Below are 24,485 nucleotides of genomic sequence, written 5' to 3'. Positions count from 1 at the left end.
ATGAAAAAAAAAATACACGTCAAACATTAATGCACACTAAACCGTCCTGTGCAAATCACGGCGACCAACTATTTTTATCATTTAAATAATCATTGATTGTATAGTAAGCCCTCTTGCACAGTTTATCTTTAACCGTTGTTTTAAATGAGTTAAAAGGCAATTCCAATAAAGTGAGAGGCAGTTTATTGTAGAGGCGAACACCAAGTCCCACAAATGAATTGTGTACCCTGTGTAACCGGTGCGATGTACCAATTAACTTATGTTTATTCCGTGTATTTATACTATGAATATCACTATTTTTGGAGTATATGTGAAGGTTTTTTCGTATCAATAGTATATTATCTAAAATAAATTGGGATGCTACCGTTAAAATGCCTATCTCTTTAAACCGCTCCCTAAGAGAAACTCTAGAGCCTAGTTGGTAAATGGATCTGACAGCTCGCTTTTGTAAGACGAATATCGATTCGATATCTGCTGCCCTACCCCACAAAAGTATGCCATAGGACGTAACGCTGTGGAAATAGCTAAAATAAACAAGACGAGCTGTGTCCACGTCAGTAATCTGCCTAACTTTTCTAACCGCATAAGCCGCAGAGCTGAGTTTATTTGCTAGGTATGCAATATGCGCCGTCCATTTTAATTTTGCATCAACTGTAACGCCGAGAAAAACCGTTGACTCTACAGTCCCTAGTACTTCATTATTTATAACAATATTTGGCCCAAGATTGTTAACATTAGGCATCGCGAATTTAATACATTTGGTTTTTTTGGCATTCAAAACTAAATTATTAACTGAAAACCAATGTGTGACCCGAGTAAGTGCACTATTTACTTCGTTAAAGTCATTTCTGTTAACTTTAAATATTAAGGAAGTATCGTCTGCAAAGAGCACAACGTCACATATGCCTTTTAAAAAGAATGGTAAGTCATTAATATATACTAAAAATAAAAATGGGCCGAGTATTGAACCCTGGGGTACCCCTAGTTTCACAGGTAGTCCGGTGGACTTACTACCATTTACATCTACACATTGGACCCTATCACTCAAATAGGAATTAATTAAATCCAGTGATCTATTTTTGATACCGTAATATCCGAGTTTGCATAATAACGTGTCATGCCGGACGCAATCAAATGCCTTTGAAAGGTCACAGAAAACGCCAATAGCGTTCTGAGAGTTCTCCCAAGCATCGTAGATGTGTTTCAGTAAAGCTACACCCGCGTCGGTAGTTGAACGTCCCTTTGTAAAACCGTATTGCTCGCTATGCAAGAGAGTCTTGTGATTAAAATAATGTAGTAGTTGTTTTAATATCAATTTTTCAAAAATCTTACTGAATGCAGGTAAAATTGAAATCGGTCTAAAATTACCAACGTCACATTTACTGCCTGCCTTAAATAACGGTATGACTTTACTGTGTTTCATCAAGTCCGGGAAGACACCTACGTCTACGCATTTATTAAAGATAACAGCTAAGGAGGGTGCTACAATGTTTATTATATTACCTAGGAGTTTTACAGACTTCGGTTTTCTTTTGACTGAGTGATTTAAAAACATTGGTTATATCTAATGGAGTCACATATTCGAAACTAAAAGTAGAATCACAACTGGGCACGCAATTACGTAATAGTTTTTCCGCGTCAAGTGATGATGATTTTAAAGATCTCGTTGTTGTTAATGGTATATCTGCAAAAAAGTTATTGAATATAGAGGCGATTTAGCTTCAGTAACTAGTTCATTATTGGATAAAATCTCGAAGTTATTATCGCGTTTCGTAGCCTTACCAGTTTCTTGATTGATAATATTCCAGGTAGCTTTTACTTTATTTACAGTTTTTAATTTTTTCGCTGATATAGTTAGATTTAGCAGAGTTAGAAACCTTTTTAAAAATTTTAGAATAATTTCTAACATAATTTACAAAATCTGCGTCAAATTTATATTTTTTCATGCCATATAACTCATACAACCTACTTCGACTTTTGTATATATCAGTAGTGGCCCATTGATTAAACGAGGCAGCAGAACTGCACTTGACTTGCCTAGTTTTACACTTAAAAATTGTTTCAAACTCGCTTTTAACTACATTAAAAACTGATTCATAAGCCTCATTTGGGTTAATCGAGTCCAAAAGTGATGGCCGTAATTTTGACTTGATGTTGTTTTTGAAATGCGAACAACGATGCGCTGTGTAAGGCCTACTGACCACCTTAACAGTTTTATTATAAAGTAACTGAGAAAAACTAGCAAGTTGGCCGCAATGGACTTGAATACTTCCTCTATTGTGCTAATGAATAATTTGGGGGAAAGAGGGTCACCCTGTTTGACACCATTTTCAATTTTAAAAGAAGGTCCAAAAGTATTAAGTTTTAATCTAGCAGAACTATTAGCATAAATATTTTTCAAAATGTCTATATATTATTTATCTAAATTTTGATTGGTTAGTGCAGTAAAAATTTTGGAATGAGTTAGACTATCGAAAGCCTTTGTATAATCTACAAAGGCTAAATATAAAGGTTTATTAAATTCTGATTTTTTTTTTGATAATTTGGTTTAGGGTTTGAAGGTGGTCTGTAGTTGAAAAATGAGGGCGAAATCCGGCTTGTTCTGGTGGCTGGTGCTGATCTAATAAGTTTTCTATTCGGTTATATATTACTTTAGTAAAAGCTTTATAAATGTGTGATGTCAGACTTATTGGACGATAGTTGCCAATTTCGCTTTTATTTCCTTTTTTATGGAGAAGAATTATATTTGAATGACACATTTTAGTAGGCGCTTTTCCAGTTTTAAAAAAAGTGTTAAACAGGTTTGTAAGATAGGGTAACAGTGTTTTCGAACCAAGTTTTAATGCTTCAGTCGTAATTCCATCTTCTCCAGGACTTCTGTTGTAGCGCATCGTGGTGAGTGCTATGTTTACTTCGTAACCGCTAATCAAGGGAATGGAATCTGGCAGTTTGTACTCTGAGTTGGAATGAGGCGGATCATGGTTGGAATATAAGGATTGATAGAATTCGGTAGCTATTTCCATAATTTTGTCTCTATTGTAATGTTTCATTCCTGTTTTGTCTTTAAGACTATTAATCCATGTTTTGCCCTTTGTAATTCCATTTTTTAAAACTCTCAAAGATGTCTGGTTTTGCAGTGCTGTTGTAACTAAATGTGTGTTGATGTTTCTTAAATCTCTTCTGATACTTCTTTTAACTTCTCTGTCTTTTGCTCTGAAATCGGATGTACCTTTGTCTTTCTTTGATCTTTCGTTTATTAAGGAAAGACTATGGGCGGATAGTATATGCTTGTGTTTTTTATCGCTTTTGATATTTTTACAACTTTTTAAAATTCCAGTAACTATATCATTGTACTGCTCTTCCGCATCTATTTTATCAATTTTCAGTTCTTTAAAATTATTACTCAACTCTAAATTAAAATATTCATAATTATTAATAAGTGTCTCTTTATCAAGTCTTTTAATTTGTTTTGTAAAAAGCTTATATCTATAAAGTTTAAAATCAAATCGAACTTTTGCGCGTAATGGTCTGTGATCAGAGTTGTACTTAAATTTATTGAGAATACCAACGTTTTTTATTATATGTTTGTCTGATGTCAAAATATAGTCTATTTCGTTTTTTGTAAAGCCATCTGGGGAAACCGAGGTCCAACGACGTTGCGGTCTTCTGAAGAATAAGCTATTGGCTACATGCAGACTTTGACCGAAAGCGAACTGTGTTAGACGAACACCTCTTTCGTTACGGTCACCTAGCCCAAACTTACCCAGGATATCATCACAATCTGTTGTCTGCCTCTTTCCTACCTTGGCGTTAAAGTCTCCTATGACCAAGTGCCAAGTACTCTTATTCTCATCACATGCTTTGTTAACAAGGTCGTAGAATTCTTCTACAACTTCATCATTGTTTGCAGATGTTGGTGCATATACTTGAATAAGGGTTAGAGTCTTGCTAGGCGTAAGTCTAAATTTAAGTACTGCTACATTATTTTTCCATTTCTTAGCTACCATGAAACCCACACCGTGAAGTCCGTTAGTTTCTCCGAAATGGAAAAACACTGCATCTTCTCGTTCTTCTGTATGTTCGCCAACTCTTCTAACTTCGGATAGACCGACAATGTCCCAGTTGATATCTTTTAGAGCATTTTCTAACTCTACTAACCGTTCGTCTTTCATCAGCGTCCTTACATTGTAGGTAAGGATGTTAAGTGTATCAGAGTCCGTTATGCAATTTGCTGAGGTCGTTTGACGGTTGATCGGTCTCACCCGGAGATTCTTAGCTCCCCTGACACCAGGGCCATGCTCACGTCCGTCCACATTAACACAGCCACCGGAGTCGCCGGGGACTTGGGCCCTGTTTTGGAGTCGTTTACTCATTAGGGGGGAATTTGGACCGTAACCCACCGCTCTGGTCCTGAGCGTGTTGGTGGGTGGCCATTGCCTCGTTTGTTATTTAGCAGAATGTACCACGTGCAGGTGAGGTTGGCTTGAGCCCCGAGAGATGTTAGTTGGGACCCCTTACATTCCAATAGTAAATTAATATACCTGTACGTGGATGTAATGGTATTATTAGCTGCGCTTAAATCGTAATTGACACGTACCCATCTTTCATCCAAAAAATTGCGAGGGTAGACGCATAAATCGGAGCCAGTGTCTACGAGAAATAATTTTCGAGTTTGGAGATCGGTGATGAAAAGACGGCTGGAGATACTGCAAGAGTCGCTTGCCGTCATTAGCGACCCGCATTGGAGTTTTCCGAAAAATCACAAGGCTTTGAACAAATTTTGGTAAAATCCACCCCTAAGGTGATAATATAGGGAATGAAAGTTTGTCAATTTTAAACCGATCGGACTTTGCATGCATATAGCTACTTTAACGTAGGCATCCCCTAAAAATGATTTTGATAAATTCGACCCCAAAGAGGATAAAATAGGAGATGAAAGTTTGTGTAAATCTTCAAAGATTTTTGACTGATTGAACTAAAATTAATAATTAAAGATTGGAAGTATATAATTCATCCGATTAAATCGCCGCCCCACCGAATAATATCGTAATCGAAAAATCAAAATTTTACAGGAAAAATAAAATACGGTTTTTTGCTCATTTTGTTGTAACAGTTTTCATTAAAACTAATATATCTTGAGATCTATTGATTAAATATCTACTGTATAAAGATCGATGAATACTGCAACTCTTCCTCTACCAAATCAAGTAAAATTAATACCATATTATTGGTTATTATTTTTCTATCAATTATTTTCTAGAAGAAGTGCGGTGTTACAACTTACCTCGTGCTCGGGGCAAGTAGTTATGACAAAAACAAACGACAATAATACCTCTAATCATTTATTCCATGTTTTGTTTAACAAAATTGACGTCTTACGAAATTAGTATTACGTAATTTTTATAAAAAACCAACTCGGATACACTTTTTTAGTAATTAACACTTAAAAATTAAGTAACGAACTGTTAGTATAAATCAATGTAATACCTTTTTATATTGGCAACATTTTTTTATAGTAGATTAGTTTTTTCTGTAAGTTGGTAACATTCTTTTTTTTTCAAGTCTTAATAAAACCGCCATATTTTCTCAAGCATTTCGTTCTGTTTCTTTTATTTATTCCTTCAGGTTATGGGCCCAGACACATAATCCTGAGTTTAAATAAAGTAAAAAGATAGATCGTAAAAACATATATATAACTCGTAAAAGTAATTCTGCGAGGAAAGTTAAGAAAACGTTGTCGGCGTCGCGTCGTCACGGCAGGTGGAGTTTGCGGTTGTTTCGGCGGGAAGAAAAAAATAAAAAGTAAAGTAAAAGAAACGAAATGGAAGAAAATAAAACGCTTGGTTCCCACATCAAGCTAGAGGGAGTGTCTAATTGGAATGTGTGGAAATTCCAATCCACAATTTTGTTGAGAAGTCAAGAACTTCTGGATGTAGTTCAAGGAGCACGTGTGAAACCGGAAGATGCAGCTGGAAAAGCAATGTGGGAGAAGCAAGATGCAAAAGCACAAACATGGCTTGTGACAAGAATGTCTGAAAATGCAATGATGCACATTTTAACATGTTCGACATCTGCGGAAATGTGGAAGAAGCTTTCTAGTGTTTACGAGCAAACATCAGAAACTAGTATACATATCGTGCAACAACGATTTTTTCAGTATAAATATGAAGAGGGAACGGATATGTCTACATTTCTGTCTAAAATCGAAGAGCTGAAGAATCAATTAAAGCAGATGGGAGAAAACATCTCAGAAAAATTCGTGATAACTAAAGTGTTGATGTCACTTCCAGCTAAGTACAAACATTTTGTCTCCGCGTGGGAATCTGCGCCGGATGAAAAACAAACTTACGATAATCTCGTTGCTAGATTACTTATAGAAGAGGAGCGATTGCAAGACAAAGAAGATGAACCTCAGCAGTCAGCGGCTTTTATTGCGAAGAAGATTGAAAAGAATAAAGTTAAGTGTTTTAAGTGCAATAAACTGGGACATTTTCAGAGCGAGTGTTATAATAATAATCATCGAAATAATAACAGTTCGAACAATGATAATAAACAGGTTAAAAAGTGCTTATACTGTAAAAAATTGGGACACCTAAAAAGAGAGTGTTGGTTTAAAAAAGGCAAGGAAAAAGACAGTAACCCGGGTAATGCATTTGTTATTGTGAATTCAAGTGAACTCTTTCAAAAGTCGCAGTGGCTAGTGGACAGCGGTGCCAGCCAACATATGTGTCGTGAACGTCATTTGTTTACAAGGTATACGCCATTATCGAACAAATTTGTAGTTATCGGTAATGGCAGTGCGATTAGAGCACATGGTTGCGGAAAGGTGGCGCTGCAAGTCTATGACGGACGACAGTGGATTGACACGGCTATAGACAATGTTCTATATGTGCCGGAGCTTAAAACAAATTTGTTATCTGTAAATTGTGTGACAGATAGAGGTTATATTATGATTACAAACGATAACAAATGCAAATTATACAAACAAAATAAACTCTGTGCAGAGGCCAATCGTAATGGAGATATGTACTTCTTGGATGTTCGTTACTCACCTAAAGAAGCAAATGTGACTCAAGTACAACCAACTCTGAAAGAGTGGCATGAAAGACTAGCCCATCAAAATTTACTACACGTAAAAACTGTGCTCAAAAAAAAATAACATTTTGTTTGAAAATGATTCAACACTAGAGTGTGAAAGTTGTCTACAAGGCAAAATACATCGTCTGCCTTTCAGCACGAGTGAATCCAAAACAACTAGGGTGTGCGAGCTCATACATGCTGATATGTGTGGGCCTATGGAGGTACCGTCTGTAGGAGGTTCTAAATACTTCATTGTACTGAAGGACGATTACTCCAACTTCAGGTCAGTGTACTTTGTTAAAGGGAAAAATGAAGTGAAAAGATGCATTGAAAACTTTATAAATAAGGCTGAAAATACCACTAACAATAAGATACGCTATTTTCGTAGTGACAATGGGTTGGAGTTTACTAACAAAGAAGTGCGTGAACTGTTTGATAGACGGGGTATTACACATCAAACTACAGTGCCATATACCCCAGAGCAAAACGGCAAAGCGGAGCGAGAAAACAGGACTCTAGTTGAAGCAGCAAGAACAATGTTGTATGCGAAAGGGCTGCCAAAAAGGTTATGGGCGGAAGCGGTTCAAACGGCAGCATATGTATTAAACAGAACCAACAAAAGTAACGAGCCAGGAAAGACTCCGTTTGAGACATGGACTAACAAACATTTTGATATTAATGAACTGAGAACCTTTGGTACCGCAGTGTTTGTTCACATCCCTAAGGAGAAGAGACGAAAGTGGGACTCTAAAGGGGAGAAAGGAGTCATGGTAGGCTATGGAGAAGATGTAAAGGGCTACAGGATATTCTTCTCGAACAAAAACCGAGTGGATATTAAAAGAGATGTTGTGTTTCTACAAGTGGGCAAGGAGAATACAGAACAATTGCTCATGCTGGAAAATGCTACAAATATACTAGAAAGGGATGATCAAGATCAAATATCTAATAAAGAGAAGGATAAAGAAGAAGTTACACAGTCACATGGAGTCATGAAGGTCAGTGAAAGCCTTGAAGATAAACAGCAATCCAGACAATCTGATGAAATGTTAGAAATATCCTCAGAGGATGAAAATAGTATGTATGTGCCATGTTCAAGTGATGAGGACTCCAGTAATGAAGAAGAAGCTACCTTGCCACCACGCCAGAGAAGTACGCGTATTAGGAAACAGACTTCATTCTATAACTGTAATCTTGTGTCCACTCAGGGAAATGAACCTAAATCATATCGTGAAGCTATGCAAAGGCAGGATGCTGGTAAATGGCAAGAAGCTATAGAAAGAGAACTGGAAACTTTAAATGAAAATAATTCCTGGGACTTCTGTGAAAAACCGGTGAGTGTAAAGACAGTCAGTAGTAAGTGGGTGTTCAAAATAAAAACCTGTAATGGTAATGTACAATATAAAGCTAGACTAGTGGCTAGGGGTTTTGAACAAAGTGATAAATTAGACATGTATGAAATTTATGCTCCAGTGGCAAAACTATCTACTTTTAGGTTATTTGTGTCAATTGCAACCAAGTTAAATTTACATATATATCAGATGGATGTTACAGGGGCTTTTCTGTATGGAAATATTAATGAAACAGTTTACTTAGAGTTACCAGATGGTGCCTATACTGGAAATAAAAATATTGTTAAACTAAAAAAATCGTTGTATGGTTTGAAAAAGTCTCCAAAATATTGGAATGATAAGTTTAACTCTGTTATAATGACAAAAGGTTTTGTAAGATCCAAAAGTGATACTTGTTTGTATACAAAACACACTGGTGAGGCCAAAACATATGTTCTATTATATGTTGATGATTTGTTAATTTTTGGTGATAATAATAGTGAAATTTGTGACCTTAAAGCATTGTTGAACAGAGAATTTAAGATGAAAGATTTAGGAAATGTGTCAATTTTTTTAGGCATAAGGATAAAACAGGATTTGAAAAATGGAGTCACTAGGCTTAATCAAAAGGAGTATCTTGAAAATATCTTACAGAAGTTTGAAATGCAAAACTGTAAGGGAATGAGTACCCCTATGGATCCTAATTTTAATGTAAAAATATTAGAAGATAAGTGTAATTCTGTGATTGATAAAAATGTTGAAAAGAAATGTAGAAAAATCATAGGCTGTCTGTCTTATGCAGCATTGGGAACAAGGCCAGACATATGTGTAGCGGTGTCCATATTAAGTAGATATCAAAATAAAGCAAATCATTTCCTGTTAACAGCTTTAAAAAGGGTATTAAGGTACATTAAACATACTATTGATTACAGTCTAATATATAAATGTAATAATGACATGTTAAGGGGATACTGTGATGCTGACTGGGGGGGAGATTTAAGAGATAGAAAATCCACAACGGGTTATTGCTTCACATTTGCAAACTGTTTAATTTCATGGTGTTCCAAGAAGCAAACTAGTGTTAGTCTATCCTCTACAGAATCTGAATATGTAGCTATCAGTATGGCTGCGTCTGATGCTTGCTGGCTTATTAATCTTATAAATGATTTTAATATTGAAAAGATAAGTCAAGTAGTGATGTTCAGCGATAATCAGGGTGCCATAATGGTTGCAAATACAGATAGTGTCAAGAGATTAAAACATATTGATATTAGATTTCATTATATAAAAGAGTTAATTAAAAAGGGTAAGCTAGTTCTCAAATATATAAAAACCGAAGATCAAATTGCTGATATGTTTACAAAAGCCCTAAATAAAAATATGTTATGTAAGTTAGTTAATAAGTGTGGTATCTATGAAGAGGTATTACCTTGAAGGGGGGTGTTAGTATAAATCAATGTAATACCTTTTTATATTGGCAACATTTTTTTATAGTAGATTAGTTTTTTCTGTAAGTTGGTAACATTCTTTTTTTTTCAAGTCTTAATAAAACCGCCATATTTTCTCAAGCATTTCGTTCTGTTTCTTTTATTTATTCCTTCACGAACAATGTTATTTTGTGGAAACAAAATCGACGACTTGATCAATTGCCCCAGACACCAAAAACTATAGTTCGTGCGTTCTAAAATGATATGGGTGACAGGTAATAGTTGACAATCGTTGTAGCCTAACGAAAATGAATCGATTCTTTTAAAATATCGAATAAGTATCGTATAAATATAAGATATTCAATTGCCAAGAAATGATTAATTTGTAAATTCATAATGATAAAGTCTCTTTTGAGGTTTTTGGACATTGTAAGATGCGAAAAAAACAATAACAACAAACAACGATACAAACCGCATAAAATTCAGATGCACTCGTTCTGACGTTTGACGATTGCGAATTGCAATACGATCATTAGATGGACGCTCCGATTCATCGATTTGATGTCGATGCAACAGTGTCAATCTCTATTACAACACTACTAGAAGTCCCGTTCCATGCATCTGAAATTGTTATGATATAATTTCATCTTTATTAAAATGAATATTCATTAAAGTTAATAACATAAATAATATTTGTTCCGTTATTAATTATTTAAAATTCATTTTTGTGACAGGAGAAAATAATTTATTTCGTTTGCTTCCTCTATTGTTCACTCGTAAGAAATTTGTGTAGCAAGGAATATGAGACCTGTCACCCATATCATTTTATAACGCACGAACTATACATAATTTAAGTGACTCGCACCTTGTTTTACAAGGGTACACAATAATAGCTAACTTTTTGTTTAAGTCTATTTCCTGAATTTATTTTAATATTTACACCTCCCAATACCTCCCAATTTATTATTTTCTCTTCAATATAAGATATTTTTATTGTTCTATTAAATTAGCCTTTTCTTTTAGTTTACATTGTTTACATTTTGATTTCCTTCACTACCTTTTAATTCCTTTGTTCATCTTATTTTCTTATGTTTAGATTATTGTAAAAATTGTTACTATCATAATGTATAAAATACATTAGGTTTGCCCTGACTTGATTTTTAGCAGTACCTTTTTAAGTTTCAGATTCCTCAAGGTATATCAAGAATGTTAACCCGCAGAGCTACAACACGTGACATGGAAGACAAACTAAGAGCCACCTTAAAGGAGTTGGAGTCTTCGAAAACCCTGTGTAGATAGTTGCTACAGGAACGTGATGATAGTGAGGTTGAGGTCAAGATCATCATCGACAAAAACACCACTCTCAAGTATGAACTAGCTGAGCTTCACATTGAACACGTGGAGGTCCACGTGTGCTCGACCGCCACCAGCACCTGCATGAAGTACTAGTAGCCCAGTCATTTTAGGGGTTTCACCTCGGAATGAAAGATAATAAGCTATAACTTGGTATAATCCTTTGTTTTGTCGTTCTAAATGTTGTCTCAAAAGTCACAAATGATACCGTGTCCGCGTCTTAAGATATTAAAGGTCAAAGGTCATTAAAATTGGTTTTTTGTGAATATCTCGCTTTATATTGCTTAAATGATATTTTTACCTTAATAAAAGTTGTAGAGTATAAAATTCTCTACAATTTTCGTTTTCTGTTTTTTTTTGATACGATCAACCGTTTATGAGGTAGAGCATGAAGAGTGCGCAGCGCACAGTCATATATGGTCCAATGCAAGGTCAAGCGTGAGTTACGGTTATCAGTACGTTATATAAAGTCTATTATTTATTAAATTATTATAATTATTAAACAATGGCCATTATTTATGTACTAATTATTAATTGTTGATATTTTATTAAAAATCAGCAACTTAATTATTTATATTTAACTATTCAACTAAAGTATATTGAAATGAAACGACTTTTACGGATTTTATCGCGGTTTAATTTTTGGTTTTAGTTCCCGACGTTTCGACACCTTTGCAGGTATCATGGTCACGGGCAGACTGAGATGGTGTTCGTCTTGACAGAAGATGTTGCTCGTTCTACCTTCATATTTTTAATTAATTATTTATGGTCCGACGTGATATCTTCCAGCCATCTTCTCTATTGAAATTAGGGTGTTTTTTAATCTCAATAGCCTCGCGAAACATCCTTGGTAGGAATTTGGATTCTTTAGCGAGGATCTGTGGTTGATCAAATCTAATATAATGGCTGGAGCCTTCAGCATATTCGGCGACTGCAGACTTCGTTGAGCGGCGGTGTTTGACGTCAGCTATGTGTTCTTTTACGCGGGTCCCTATGCTTCGTTTAGTTTGACCGATATAAGAGAGGCCGCAGTCACAATCTAGTTTGTATACTCCTGCATCTTGTAGAGGTATGTGACACTTGACAGATGGTAGGGACTGACTAATCTTCTTGGGCGGCTTGAAGTATGTTTTAATTGAAGCTCGCTTCAGGATGTAACCAATCTTGTCAGTGACTCCTCGGACGTATGGTAGTACAGCAGGCAAACGATCAACTGTGGCTGGCTTCACTCGGTTTCTGTGACGGGGCCGTGGAACTTGGAGCTTGTTGTCTCGCAGTACTTGTTTGACGTGTTGCAGCTCAGCGGCAAGGTGTCTGTCATCACAGAGTCCGTGTGCTCTCTGAAACAAAGATTTTCCCACGGTAGCTAACTGTTTAGGGTGGTGGTGAGATTCACCGTTTAAGTACCTATCTGTATGGTCTTTTTGAGATACACGGTGTGACTTATGGTCTGATCAGGATTCCGTTTAACTAATATGTCTAGGAAGGCAAGAGATTTGTTATCCTCCAACTCCATAGTGAATTGAATTTTGTTATTTATGGAGTTGAGATGTTTTAAAAATGCATTTACTTGGTTAGATGGTAAAATTGTGAAAGTGTCATCTACGTACCGTTTATAAAACCTGGGAGTGAAAGGAGCTGTTTTTAAGGCTGTCTCCTCGAAGTCTTCCATGAATATATCGGCGACTACAGGGGATACAGGCGAGCCCATCGCTACACCATCTACTTGTACATAGAAATGATTGTTCCACAGCAGGTAGCCAGATGTGAGGCAGTGTTCTAGGAGTTCTGCATATGCTAGAGGTAAGTTGTTCTCTGCTAGCTTCTTGGAGACAATTTCAATGCAATCCTTAACTGGTAGGCATGTAAACAAGGACTGTACATCGAAACTAACCATTACTTCATTGTCATGAAGATGTAGATTTTTAATCTCATTGACAAAGTGGTATGAATCCTTCACAAACGCTGTTGTGTTGCCTCTGAGTGGTGAGAGTGTTTTCGCGACGTGTTGAGCCAATCTGTAGGTTGGTGTGTCGATTTGGCTTACAATAAGACGAAGCGGGGCGTTTGGTTTGTGTATTTTAGGCATATTTTAAAGTATATTATTAATTCTGGAATATATATTTTCATTATTAAATGATGTAACGGTTTACTCACGCGTATTTATCGGGGTAGCCGGGAGGCAATAACTCAGCACTGGGCCGATGATCTCGCCTCTGCAACGTTCGGCCGCCGGACGCTAGACGCCATCGGGCCCGTCCTCAAGGATTGGCTCGATCGGCGACATGGTTGCCTCTACCTTCGTCTGGTGCAGGTGCTGTCCGGGCATGGTTGTTTCGGATCGTACCTGCACCGGATTGGGAGGGAGGAGACTCCGCAGTGCCGTCTCAATGCGACCCCCGGGTAGCAGTTCGACTCGTGATCCCGCCGCGTCTGCTCATGATTAAGGACTCCGGTTGGGTCCGAAACTAGTCGGGCTACCCCGATAAATACGCGTGAGTAAACCGTTACATCATTTAATAATGAATCATTCTCACGACAGTTACTATCAAAAAATATATTTTCAGTTAAAAAGACAATAAGGGGATCTATTTTATGCATATCTTTATTTATCATTTAATATTGGCTACTATACATTTGTTGAAATGTCAGTTTAAACACTATAAGATTTTTTATTGGTTTTATCATTGGCCTAGCCTTTTTTTTTTTTTGTCGCTGGGAAAAAATGCTGTTTACGCATCCCCTTCCCGCCGGGGGGCGAGAGAGGGGTATGTAGGACTTCCCGGTGAACAGCGTTCCTTGTATACCCACTAAAAAAACCCAGCGGCACTCCGACCTCGCCTGAGTGAGTGGGGGCCTGGGAGTCTATGTCGTCCAGTCCCCCACCGGCGACTGCCTGCCTTGCGGCAAGCCCCTCACGCTCCCCCCCAGAGGGGCGGAAGCTTTATAATGGCCGGAGCATGGGGGGGTGATAGTTGTGATGCAGGCGGTGGCGCTCCCGCGCCAGTCGCCCGCTGATCACCCCTGGGGCGGATGAGGACGGGCGCTGTGCTCGCCGTCTTTCGCCCCTTCTTCGTCTGCGGAACGGCGCCGCGAGAGGGTCGTCCTCCCGCATGCGCTCCGCTGCCTCCTTTTGTGACATGAAGACCTCACAGAAGCAGGCTGCCGCTTCCCATGCCTCCGCACTCCCCAGCATGGCAGCAATCACGCTGGGGAGTGAGAGGTCGTCTCCGACCGCTGACATCAGGGTGCGGCGGGGTGCGTCCCACGATGGACACACCTCAAAGGTGTGCTCGGCTGTGTCCACCGCGGCCTCGCAGTGGTGGCACTGCGGAGTCTCCTCCCTCCCAATCCGGTGCAGGTACGATCCGAAACAACCATGCCCGGACAGCACCTGCACCAGACGAAGGTAGAGGCAACCATGTCGCCGATCGAGCCAATCCTTGAGGACGGGCCCGATGGCGTCTAGCGTCCGGCGGCCGAACGTTGCAGAGGCGAGATCATCGGCCCAGTGCTGAGTTATTGCCTCCCTCGCCTCCTCACGCACTTCCTCGTGTTCTATCGGGTCGGGGCGCTGGTTGAGCGCCCTCTGCCCCGCCGTCCAGTCGTACACCCTGGCGAGCACCCAAGCCTCGAGCTCCTAAGGGGGCGTTCCCGCCAGAGCGCACGCCGCCGCGAAACCCACTGTGCGATAGGCCCTTGCGACCCGCTGTGCAATGGCCCTTTGTGGCCTGCGGATAGCAGCAGCGTTTTCCCGTCTGCACAGTGAGTCCGCCCAGATGGAGGCCCCGTATAGGGCCATACTTTTGAGTATGCCGGCGTATAGACGTCGGCATTTTTCGCCGGGCCTCCCGATGTTCGGGAGGAGCCATGAGAGGGCCCCCGCTGTCTTCAGTAAGCGCGTCGACAGCCCACTGAAGTGTGCACTGAAGCGCCACCTGCTGTCGAGCACTAGACCCAGGTATTTTATCTGGGCCTGCACCCCAGGTGCTGGGTCGGGCGGTTGGCGCTGCCGAAGCCCATGGAAGAACACTGCCTTGGTCTTGTGCAGCGCCACCGTCAGCCCTAGGCGGGAGATGCGGTCGACCACTTGCGAACCCCCCGCCGAGGCCAAGCTGGCTGCCTCTCCAAAATTTCTTCCCCGGGCAGTCAGAAGGGTGTCGTCTGCATAGCAGATGACAGACGTGCCACGGGGGAGGTTGCCCCGCAAGAGCCAGTCGAATCCGATGTTCCACATTAGTGGCCCAGAACAGAACCCTGCGGAACACCGGACTCGACGCCGTACCGTCGGAGCCGTCCTGCTTTGTCCACCAGGACGACTGTGCGGTCCCGAAGGTAGTACGCCAAGAGACCCCGCAAGTACGGAGACACGCCGTGGAAACGGAGCGCCTCTAGTATGGTGGAGTGGGGAATGGAGTTGAAAGCGTTAGCTATGTCGAATGACACAGCCAGCAACCCATCCCCAGCATCCATCGCCTCTCTCACCTGACCCTTGAGGCGGGACAAGGCATCGACTGTAGAACGGTCAGCTCGAAAACCGAACTGAGCGTCCGCTAGGTCCGGGCCAATTGTGCGCAAGTGCATGTTGACACGGGCGGCGATTATCCTCTCGAACATTTTACCGACCTCATCCAGTAAGACGATGGGTCGGTATGCCGATGGGGATTCCACCGGCCGCCCTTCCTTCCGAAGAAGGCACAATTGGCCCTCCTTCCATATCTTTGGGAACCTTTCACACGTCAAACACGCACTGAAGAGGTCCCGAAGCCTTTCTCCCATCTGGGAGGCGGCGATGGCCACAACTCTCGCGGGGACGCCGTCCGGACCAGGGGCCGTCTTTTTCCCCCGGAGGCAGAAGACTGCCTTCTCCACCTCCTCCTCCGTGACTGGAGGGACCGCCTCGGCTGACGGAGCCGCACCCCGCGGGGCGTTCATCACGGGTGGGGTGAAGTTTTCCCTACGCGGAAACAGGGACTGGACCACCCCGTCTAGCAATGTCGGATCGAGGGTCTCGGCAATTGGAGGACCATACGGGCGCAGTTTGTTACGTGCCGCCTTGTACGGCGTCCCAAAGGGGTCATTGTCCAGACCCTCCGACATCTCCGCCCTTGCGCGATCCTGGGCTGCGCCCATCCTCGATGTTAAGGTCGCCTTGGCCTCCATGTAGGCCGCATAGAGGCGGCCCTCGTTTTCCAGGTTACGGAAGCGCCGGCGCCGGCTCTTTGTGTAAGCTCGCCTGGCCACTACACAGGCGGCCCGTAATCCTCCCAGCTCCTCGGACCACCAGTAAACAGCACGCCGAGGAGGCGGACGGTGAGACCGAGGCATGCTAGAGTTGCACACCTCAGTAAGGGAGTTCCTTAGTTGGACCGCTGTGGTGTCCACATCCCGGTTGTCAACTGGGGGCGACAGCCAATCCTGAACAAAGGCCGCCTTCGTTGCGGTCCAGGCGGGATAACGACCAGCGCGGGAAATGGGACCGACCCATACGGGCCTCCTGGGAGCCCTGGACGGAGACATCGAACCGCACGTATCGGTGGTCCAATAGCGTCTTCACCAGCTCCACCCTCCAGTCTACCACACAGGCCGCCAAAGAGGGGGAGGCAAAGGCGAGGTCCACAATGGAGCCCCTCTGCCGCCGCACGCAGGTCTGTACTGACCCTCTATTTAGGAGGGACAGACCGGTCGAGATGGGCCACGTCTCCAACTCCCGCCCTCGGGCATCAGTGGTCGGGCTTCCCCATAACACCGACTTGGCGTTGAAGTCACCCACGACCAACACCCAGCGCTGCGCCACCCTGCGTGCCACCCTGGCGAGGACCTCGAGAAAGCTCTCAAAGTCCACAAGAGGGCGGTTCGGGGAGAAATATACCCCTATGAGAGCTATGTCTCCCCACGCAGCGGCCACGTATCCTTGTCCCCTCTCTAAGAGCGAAAGGGGAGGGGAGTCCGTGGAAGACCGCATCAGCAAAGCAACCGAGCCGTTATCGTCTCCCAGCCAGCTGCCAGGGACGGAGTATGGCTCGGCTACAACCGCCACGTCCACCAACCACTCTGCAAAGATTTGGACCAACAGGTCTTGAGCCGCTCTGCAGTGGTTGATGTTCGCCTGGAGAAAGCGATGTCGTCGAAGACCAGCCATTAGTCGGTGAGCATCGCATTCCCCACGATGGCCGGCACTGGAACTGGGGTTTCAGTAGCGGCAGCAACGGCAGGCCGCACCGGTGCCTGCACTTTACCCTTCTTTGCGGGCGGACAGCACTTCCTGCCCGTCATGACGTGGTTGGCCGAGCGACCACTGGCAGCACATACCACGCAGTGCGGGTTTGCTGCCTCACAAGCGGCAGACCTGTGCCCCTCCTTTCCGCACCGGAAGCACATGTTCTTGCGGTCTGCAATAGATGGACACAGAGCCCGGGTGTGGCCGATCCCGAAGCACTTGAAACAGCGCATCGGCTCGTCCCCAAGAATCCACACCCCACCTGAGCTAAGCCCTACCGAGAGGTGACCTTTGGGCCTAGCCTTGCCCCAACTATGTTGGGGTCGGCTACCAGTCTAACCGGTTTCAGCTGAGTACCAGTGTTTTACAAGGAGCGACTGCCTATCTGACCTCCTCAACCCAGTTACCTGGGCAACACGATACTCCTAGGTTAGACTGGTTGTCAGACTTTTCAAGCTTCTGAATACCTGTAACGACTATCAAAGATTTAGGAATAACAGCCGGGACCCACAATTTAACGTGCCTTCCGAAACACGGAGGAACTCGCTATAACACAGATGGTCACCCATCTACGGACCAACCGCGTCAAGCATAGCTTAACCTGTGAGCGTTTCACTTATGCGGTTATAGCTTAGCCACGAGCCATGGTTTTAATTATACTAAAATTGTGAATAGAAGCTAGTTATCTTCATCTTCTTCGTCGTCCTATTCTTGTTGTCGCTCGAAGACGTTCAATTCATTGTCATCATCGGTCATATTCATCTCCAAACCCTCCAGAATTTCAGGATCGTATGCGTTTTCTTCATCGGATTCACTTGGATATTGTGCAGCGTTCAGGCAAGCTTGTCCATTGCACTGGCCACAAGCTAAAGAACATAGTAGCCCTGAAGCGGGAACCACAACCATTTTTGCAATTGCAAAATATTACGAGTATATTTAGTAGTTCGGTTGGTGCTGGAGATAATAACGTTCTTATGGGCTCCAGGATTCCATTTTCAAGCATCCAGCCCCATTCTTGAGGTTCTAAGTCATTCCCTAACCACGTTTGAATCTGGTAGTAGACGCGATTTATATGTTGATGAGCTGCTACACTTGTTGGTGGAAGTGTTGACAATTGTACAGGTTGATTTATTTTCGTTAATTTAATGAATTGCGTGTAGCGAAAATGATCAATGTTGTTCTCAGATTTTAAAGCATTATATAATGCTAACAAGATGTGCACTCCATTTTCAAATAAGTAATGTTTGTACCGGGCAGTTTTTTTGTTGAAATACTTCCACCAGTTTATCCAAATTGGGAATTTTCTCCAATGCTAATAAATAATATATAATAAATAATGGCCATTGTTTAATAATTATAATAATTTAATAAATAATAGACTTAATATAACGTACTGATAACCGTAACTCACGCTTGACCTTGCATTGGACCATATGTGACTGTGCGCTGCGCACTCTTCGCGCTCTACCTCAAAAACGGTTGATCGTATAAAAAAAACATAAAACGAAAATTGCAGAGAATTTTATACTCTACAACTTCTATTAAAGGTAAAAATATCATTTAAGCAATAGAAAGCGAGATATTCACAAAAAAACATTTTTATGACCTCTGACCTTCAATATCTTAAAACGCGGACACGGTATCATTTGTGACTTTTGAGACAACATTTAGAACGACAAAACAAAGGTTTATACCAATTTATAGCTTATTATCTTTCATTCCGAGGTTGACCCCTTTTTTTACCTAATATGACTGGGCTATAGCTTCTTTTACATTGCCGCAGCCTCTTCAATCACCAGCATTACCTGTGGTTGCTCAGTCCTTGGATGTGAGTGACAGTTACTCTGACAGGTGTTTATTTGTTTTTGATAAGATAGGAGTGGGTTTTGGAACATTTTTCAAACGTAATAACACTCACAATGTCACAAATCTCTGCTACCCAAACACTCATTTTAATAATCTTATTTTAAAAACTAGCTGTTGTTCGCGACTTCGTTCCCGTGGGTAGAAGAAGATATAAGTTATGATTTATACCCGTCCCTGTTTTTTTTCACATTTTCCATTGTATCTTCGCTCCTATTAGTCGCAGCGTGATGGTTTATAGCCTAAAGCCTTCCTCGATTAATGGTCTATTCAACTCAAAAAGAATTTTTCAATTTGGACCAGTAGTTCCTGAGATTAGCGCGTTCAAACAAACAAACAAACAAACAAACTCTTCAGCTTTATATATTAGTATAGAAGTATAGATTAAGAACTTCACAAGAATACAAACATTGTTTTATTAGTTGGCTGCAGCATGGGCTTGGAGAGGAGGGACATAGTGGATGGCATTGACACCTTATTAGGCTTAGATGTAGGAAAGATAATGTTGTTTGCTCTGCCATATGCAGACAGATTTAGTAGGGAACAAAATAACTTTGTTTACTATTTAAATTGAACAATAAACACAATAACATGTCGTCATAGTGACAAATTAGTGTTTTTTGACACTAAAAATTTTATTAGTGGGTTTCAATTAACCCAAGGAACTATGTATCTTCCTAGAAGATATAAATTTTTAATTGCTAGCTTAATAGCTTATAATATTAACTTGATAACTTATGGAAAATATAACACAGAATAGGTTAAGTTGTAATTTAATATCAAGTAACAATTTAGATTGTTCAAACTTACAACGCAGACAATAGATAAGCACGATGATATCATTCTGCTCTATCATCAGACTATAAATCGCTTCTCTGGCAAAATTCTAGATGTAGAACTTTTAGTAGACAGGTATTCTATTGATGTTCTTTGTTTTTGTGAAACTTGGTTAAAGTCAGACAAGATGAACTTTAATGGTAATAATTTTGTGATTGCCAGTGCGTTCAATAGACCTTCAGCAGAGTGATGGGTCTCTTATTTTATGTAAAGATTTCCTTACATGCAAAGAACGTCAAGACATCATCTCTCTCTTTATTGAGCGCGTATGTGAGGTAACATGTGCAGAGACAGAAAATCTTATAATCCTTTGCGTATACAGACCCCTTGAATCCAAATTGGCGTCGTTTATTATAATTATGGAGGAAATATTAGATAAGTTATGTCGCAATAATAAAGAAATAAATGTTTGTGGAGATTTTAATGTTAATATTTTGACCGATTCCCCTGATAGAAGTAAGCTTCTGTCTCTTTTTAAGTCTATAGCTTGTGTGGAAGGTGAACAAACTATTTAATTTTTAAAAGTTTATTAAATCCGATTGAAACTATTATTACACAATTTAAACGCAGAGCACGTCGTTCGTTCGACAGTTTTAAATCGAGAGAGAGAGGGGCTCGGGCGCGGGGTGACGCGTCCTGAGCGTCGCGTCGGCGCCGAGCGCTGTGATTGGTCAATGCGCGCGGGACGCGTAAGCTGCTATTGAAATATCGCTTACGTGTTCCGCGGCAGGAATTGTAATATTAGGAATGCGCGCTACACTCTCCTCCTCCAAGACAAGACCTCGCCCCGAGAATGTCTTGGCAAAAAATATAATTAAGAGCGCGCCTTTACTTTACGTGGCCAACCACGCAGACGGCGTGGTTGGACAGGCTCAATAACAGCCTCAGTGTTATTACAAATAAGAGCGGTCACGGCGGAAGAATGAAAACGGCCTAAAAGTTGTCCCTGACTGTCAACTAACTCATAAGTCGTAGGACTGAGAACTCTTTGAATAGTATACTGTCCATCCCTCTGCGGCATAAACTTCCTAGTCAACTCTTTTGGTGCATTACTGAATAAATGAGTAGTTAAAAGGACCTGATCACCAGGACCAGGACGTCCAGAGCTATCAGCGTACTCCTTTCGTAGATCCTGTCGTCTTTCGACACGGTCTCTAATGTCTTTGAGGGAATCTACAAACCTAGAAAGGTAAGGCGTAACTTGTGGTACGTACGTTTCTTTATCTAGGATGGCACTCAGATCGTGCTGAGCATCAAAGGGGGTCCGTAATCTACGACCAAACATCATAAAAGCTGGGGTTAGTCCAGTTGTCGAGCAGGTAGCAGTGTTGAGGGAAAAACGTACCTGAGGCAAGAAATGGGAACATACATTGCTGCATGACCGCACACACAAACTGGATTCCATTGTCTGAAATGACACGCCTGGGGAAACCATAGCGGAGAAAGTATTCTTCAATCAAAAGCTTAGCACAAACCTCAGCTGTGGCCTCCTTGATGGCGTACAGCTCGACCCAGCGAGTGGCAGTATCCTCAACAAGGAATACCCAAAGAAATACCCCTCGCCTGAGTCAGCCTCTAGGAGAGGGCCGAATAGATCAACGGCTAGTACCTCACCCCGCTGGTTGAGGATTGGAGTCTGCAAAAGACCTGCTGGCTTTTGATTGCTAAACTTGTATCTTTGGCAATCGACGCAGTTCCTGAGATACTCAGTGGCGTGCTTTTGCATACCTGTGAAGTAGTACCTTTGCCTAATACGGTCGATTTTGCGATCCACACCTTGGTGGCCTGAGGTAGGGGCGTTATGAAATTCATCCATTACCTCTTGGAACATAGACACTGGTAATACCAACTGCGGCTCTTCAGACTCTGAATCAGGTGCGTAACGATATAGAACGCCCTGATCCATTAGATATCCTCGCTCTACCCAGCGAGTAGAAGATATAGGGTCAGAGATGTTTTCAATATCTTTGATGACCTTACTCACCTTAGGATCTTCAAGTTGAGCTGACCGAAGATCGGCTGGACTCTTGCGTGGTACGTCTAATATGACAGAACAGACGCCACAGACCGCTTGAGTAGCTTCTTCGCAGTTGGGGCGACTAAGAGCATCGGCAACGCCGTTGGGCTTACCAGGGGTATACTCGTATTTTATATCAAAAGCTTGTAATTTGAGCGCCCAGCGCATCAATCTACTAGGAGACTCTAAGGATAACAACCACTTGAGTGGTTGATGATCGCTACGTAGTATAACCGGGTGACCTTCAATGTACGGGGGGTACTTCTCTACTGCCCAGACTACGGCAAGCGCTTCACGCTCCGTAGTTGAATACTTACTTTCTGCCGACGTTAACAACCGGCTAGAATACTCGATGGGATGCAGGTCGTTACCTTTACCCTGCAGGAGTACAGCTCCTAGCGCATAGTTGCTGGCATCTGTATAAATTATAAACGGCTTACTATGATCTGCCTGTACAAGAACAGGTGCTGTGATGAGCCTCTGCTTCAGCTCTTTAGAGGCGCTGCTGGTCTTCAGTCCAGGTCCAAGGTTCATTCTTCTTAGTGAGCTTGGTGAGCGGCTGAGCTATTTCAGAGAAACCTGGTACGAACTTCCGAAACCAAGAGTAAGTTTGAAGGAAGCTTCTCAGATGTTGTATGTCTCTTTTTTCCTCTGTGGGTAGGCATAGTGGACACAAGTGAAAACAATTCGCTACTTTAAATATTTAATTTTTAATAGTAAAGTTGACTATTTACATGAATTTATGTTAGTATTGAGTGTCTAGCCACCCTTCGCTCACCATGTAACATAGTCCTTGTGTTACATACAAGTTTTGATTGACACCAATAAGTCACTGAACTTTGACCCCAGTAAAATCCGACAAACATGAACGCCAACTACACACTTGGTGACCTGGAGCAGCTGTTCACGAGTCGGATGCACCAGTACGAAGAGAAGTTACAGCGTGCCACGTCTAGCTCCAACTCAGCGCATCCAGATCTTGCTTCATTGGCCGTCGAGTTCGCAGAGTTTAAATCCTTTGTGTGGCAGGCACTGAACACAATGAAGATGCAGCTGGATGCTCTAAACTCTGCTGTGGATCGTCACGAGACTGCTATGCGCCGCAAGGTTCTTCTGCTGCATGGTGTCCCTGAGAAACCCTCAGAAAAGTTGCCGGAAACGGTCCTTGGGATACTGAAGACGCATCTTAAGTTATCTGAGGCAAGCACAAATAACACCATTCACGTCTGTCATCGGAACTTCACAGCAGAAGGCCAGACCCATCTTAGTGCGGTTCTTCACCACGGAGCATCGGCAACTCGTATGGGACAACAAAAAACTACTGAAGGGTTCCGGTATTACAGTGTCCGAATTCCTGACCCGTACTCGCCTATCATCAAAGTCATCATTGCTTCTGCTATACCTACCTGTATTATCAACGCAAGTAGTATACTGTAGCCGGTATATAAAAACGGAGTCCTATACTACTTCAATTCTGTTCCATTGGAGCAGCTCGGTTCGCCGAAGGAGTCAGACGCTCCTGCCAAGGGTTTAAGGAAGGCGCGGCGGCGTAATTGACCGGATTTTTGGCTAATCTCTACTCGTATTTTGCAAAACTTCAAGTATGTATCTATTATTCTATTCTTATCTAACCGCTTTTACTATCTGCCAACATTGTATTACTTTTCACTTTCTATTTTTCTAATTCTCAAGTAGGTACGACAACATTATTTTCTATCTTAACCTCACTCTGCATCTGTCACTGACACTGTAGTGTCAATATAACACTCCTGTTATATTGTAACTGTCACTAATCCGTGTGACGTTTCTGTGCGTTTAGTTTTTTTTATTTTTTACATGGCATGTTGGTGATTGCATGGGCTTTTGTGCGTTTTGTTTCGGTAATTGTAAATAGTTTTAACAATTCACGCTTTTGTTTTTAAATAGTTGTGAATACACACTTACTGTTTAGTTGCTATTTTCTGTGCTTATCTATACAAAACAACTTATACATTAATGCAAAATGCTAATTTTATGCCTCATTTTGTTTTTTTTTTAAATTCAGATTTTTGTGAGTTTAGGGTGGCTGGCAGTCTTTAGTCTTAGCGACGCTAATTACTGACAGTTACTCGTTTATTTTTGTTTACTTCCTGTGTTTGTTTTTATAGTATTTTTTTTTTGTTATTATTAATACTGTTTTTAATTTGTCATGGTAGATGTATCCTCTAATTTTGATGATAGTTTCGTCTCTTGCTCTTCCTTAGATAGTTATGTCAGCGCGGACAGTGATTCCCCTTCTGTCACTCTACGCGACAGAATCGTCTCTGCATTTTCCATTACTCCTAATAACCTCCACCTAGTCCACATTAATGCCCAGAGTG

The 24,485-nt window shown here is 41.6% G+C and overlaps 1 protein-coding gene across 1 annotated transcript; it reads right to left on the bottom strand.

Annotated features, from left to right (window-relative positions):
• Positions 1–16,583: 16,583 nt before the first annotated feature.
• LOC113505245 lies at positions 16,584–17,330 on the bottom strand. Its single transcript, XM_026887864.1, has one exon. The coding sequence runs from the start codon at positions 17,328–17,330 to the stop codon at positions 16,584–16,586; it is 747 nt and encodes a 248-aa protein (XP_026743665.1).
• Between the last annotated feature and the right edge of the window lie 7,155 nt (positions 17,331–24,485).

Source organism: Trichoplusia ni, chromosome 25 (genome assembly GCF_003590095.1).
Source record: "Trichoplusia ni isolate ovarian cell line Hi5 chromosome 25, tn1, whole genome shotgun sequence".
In the NCBI taxonomy this organism is placed as follows: domain Eukaryota; kingdom Metazoa; phylum Arthropoda; class Insecta; order Lepidoptera; family Noctuidae; genus Trichoplusia; species Trichoplusia ni.
This window is presented reverse-complemented; position numbering and strand designations above follow the sequence as displayed.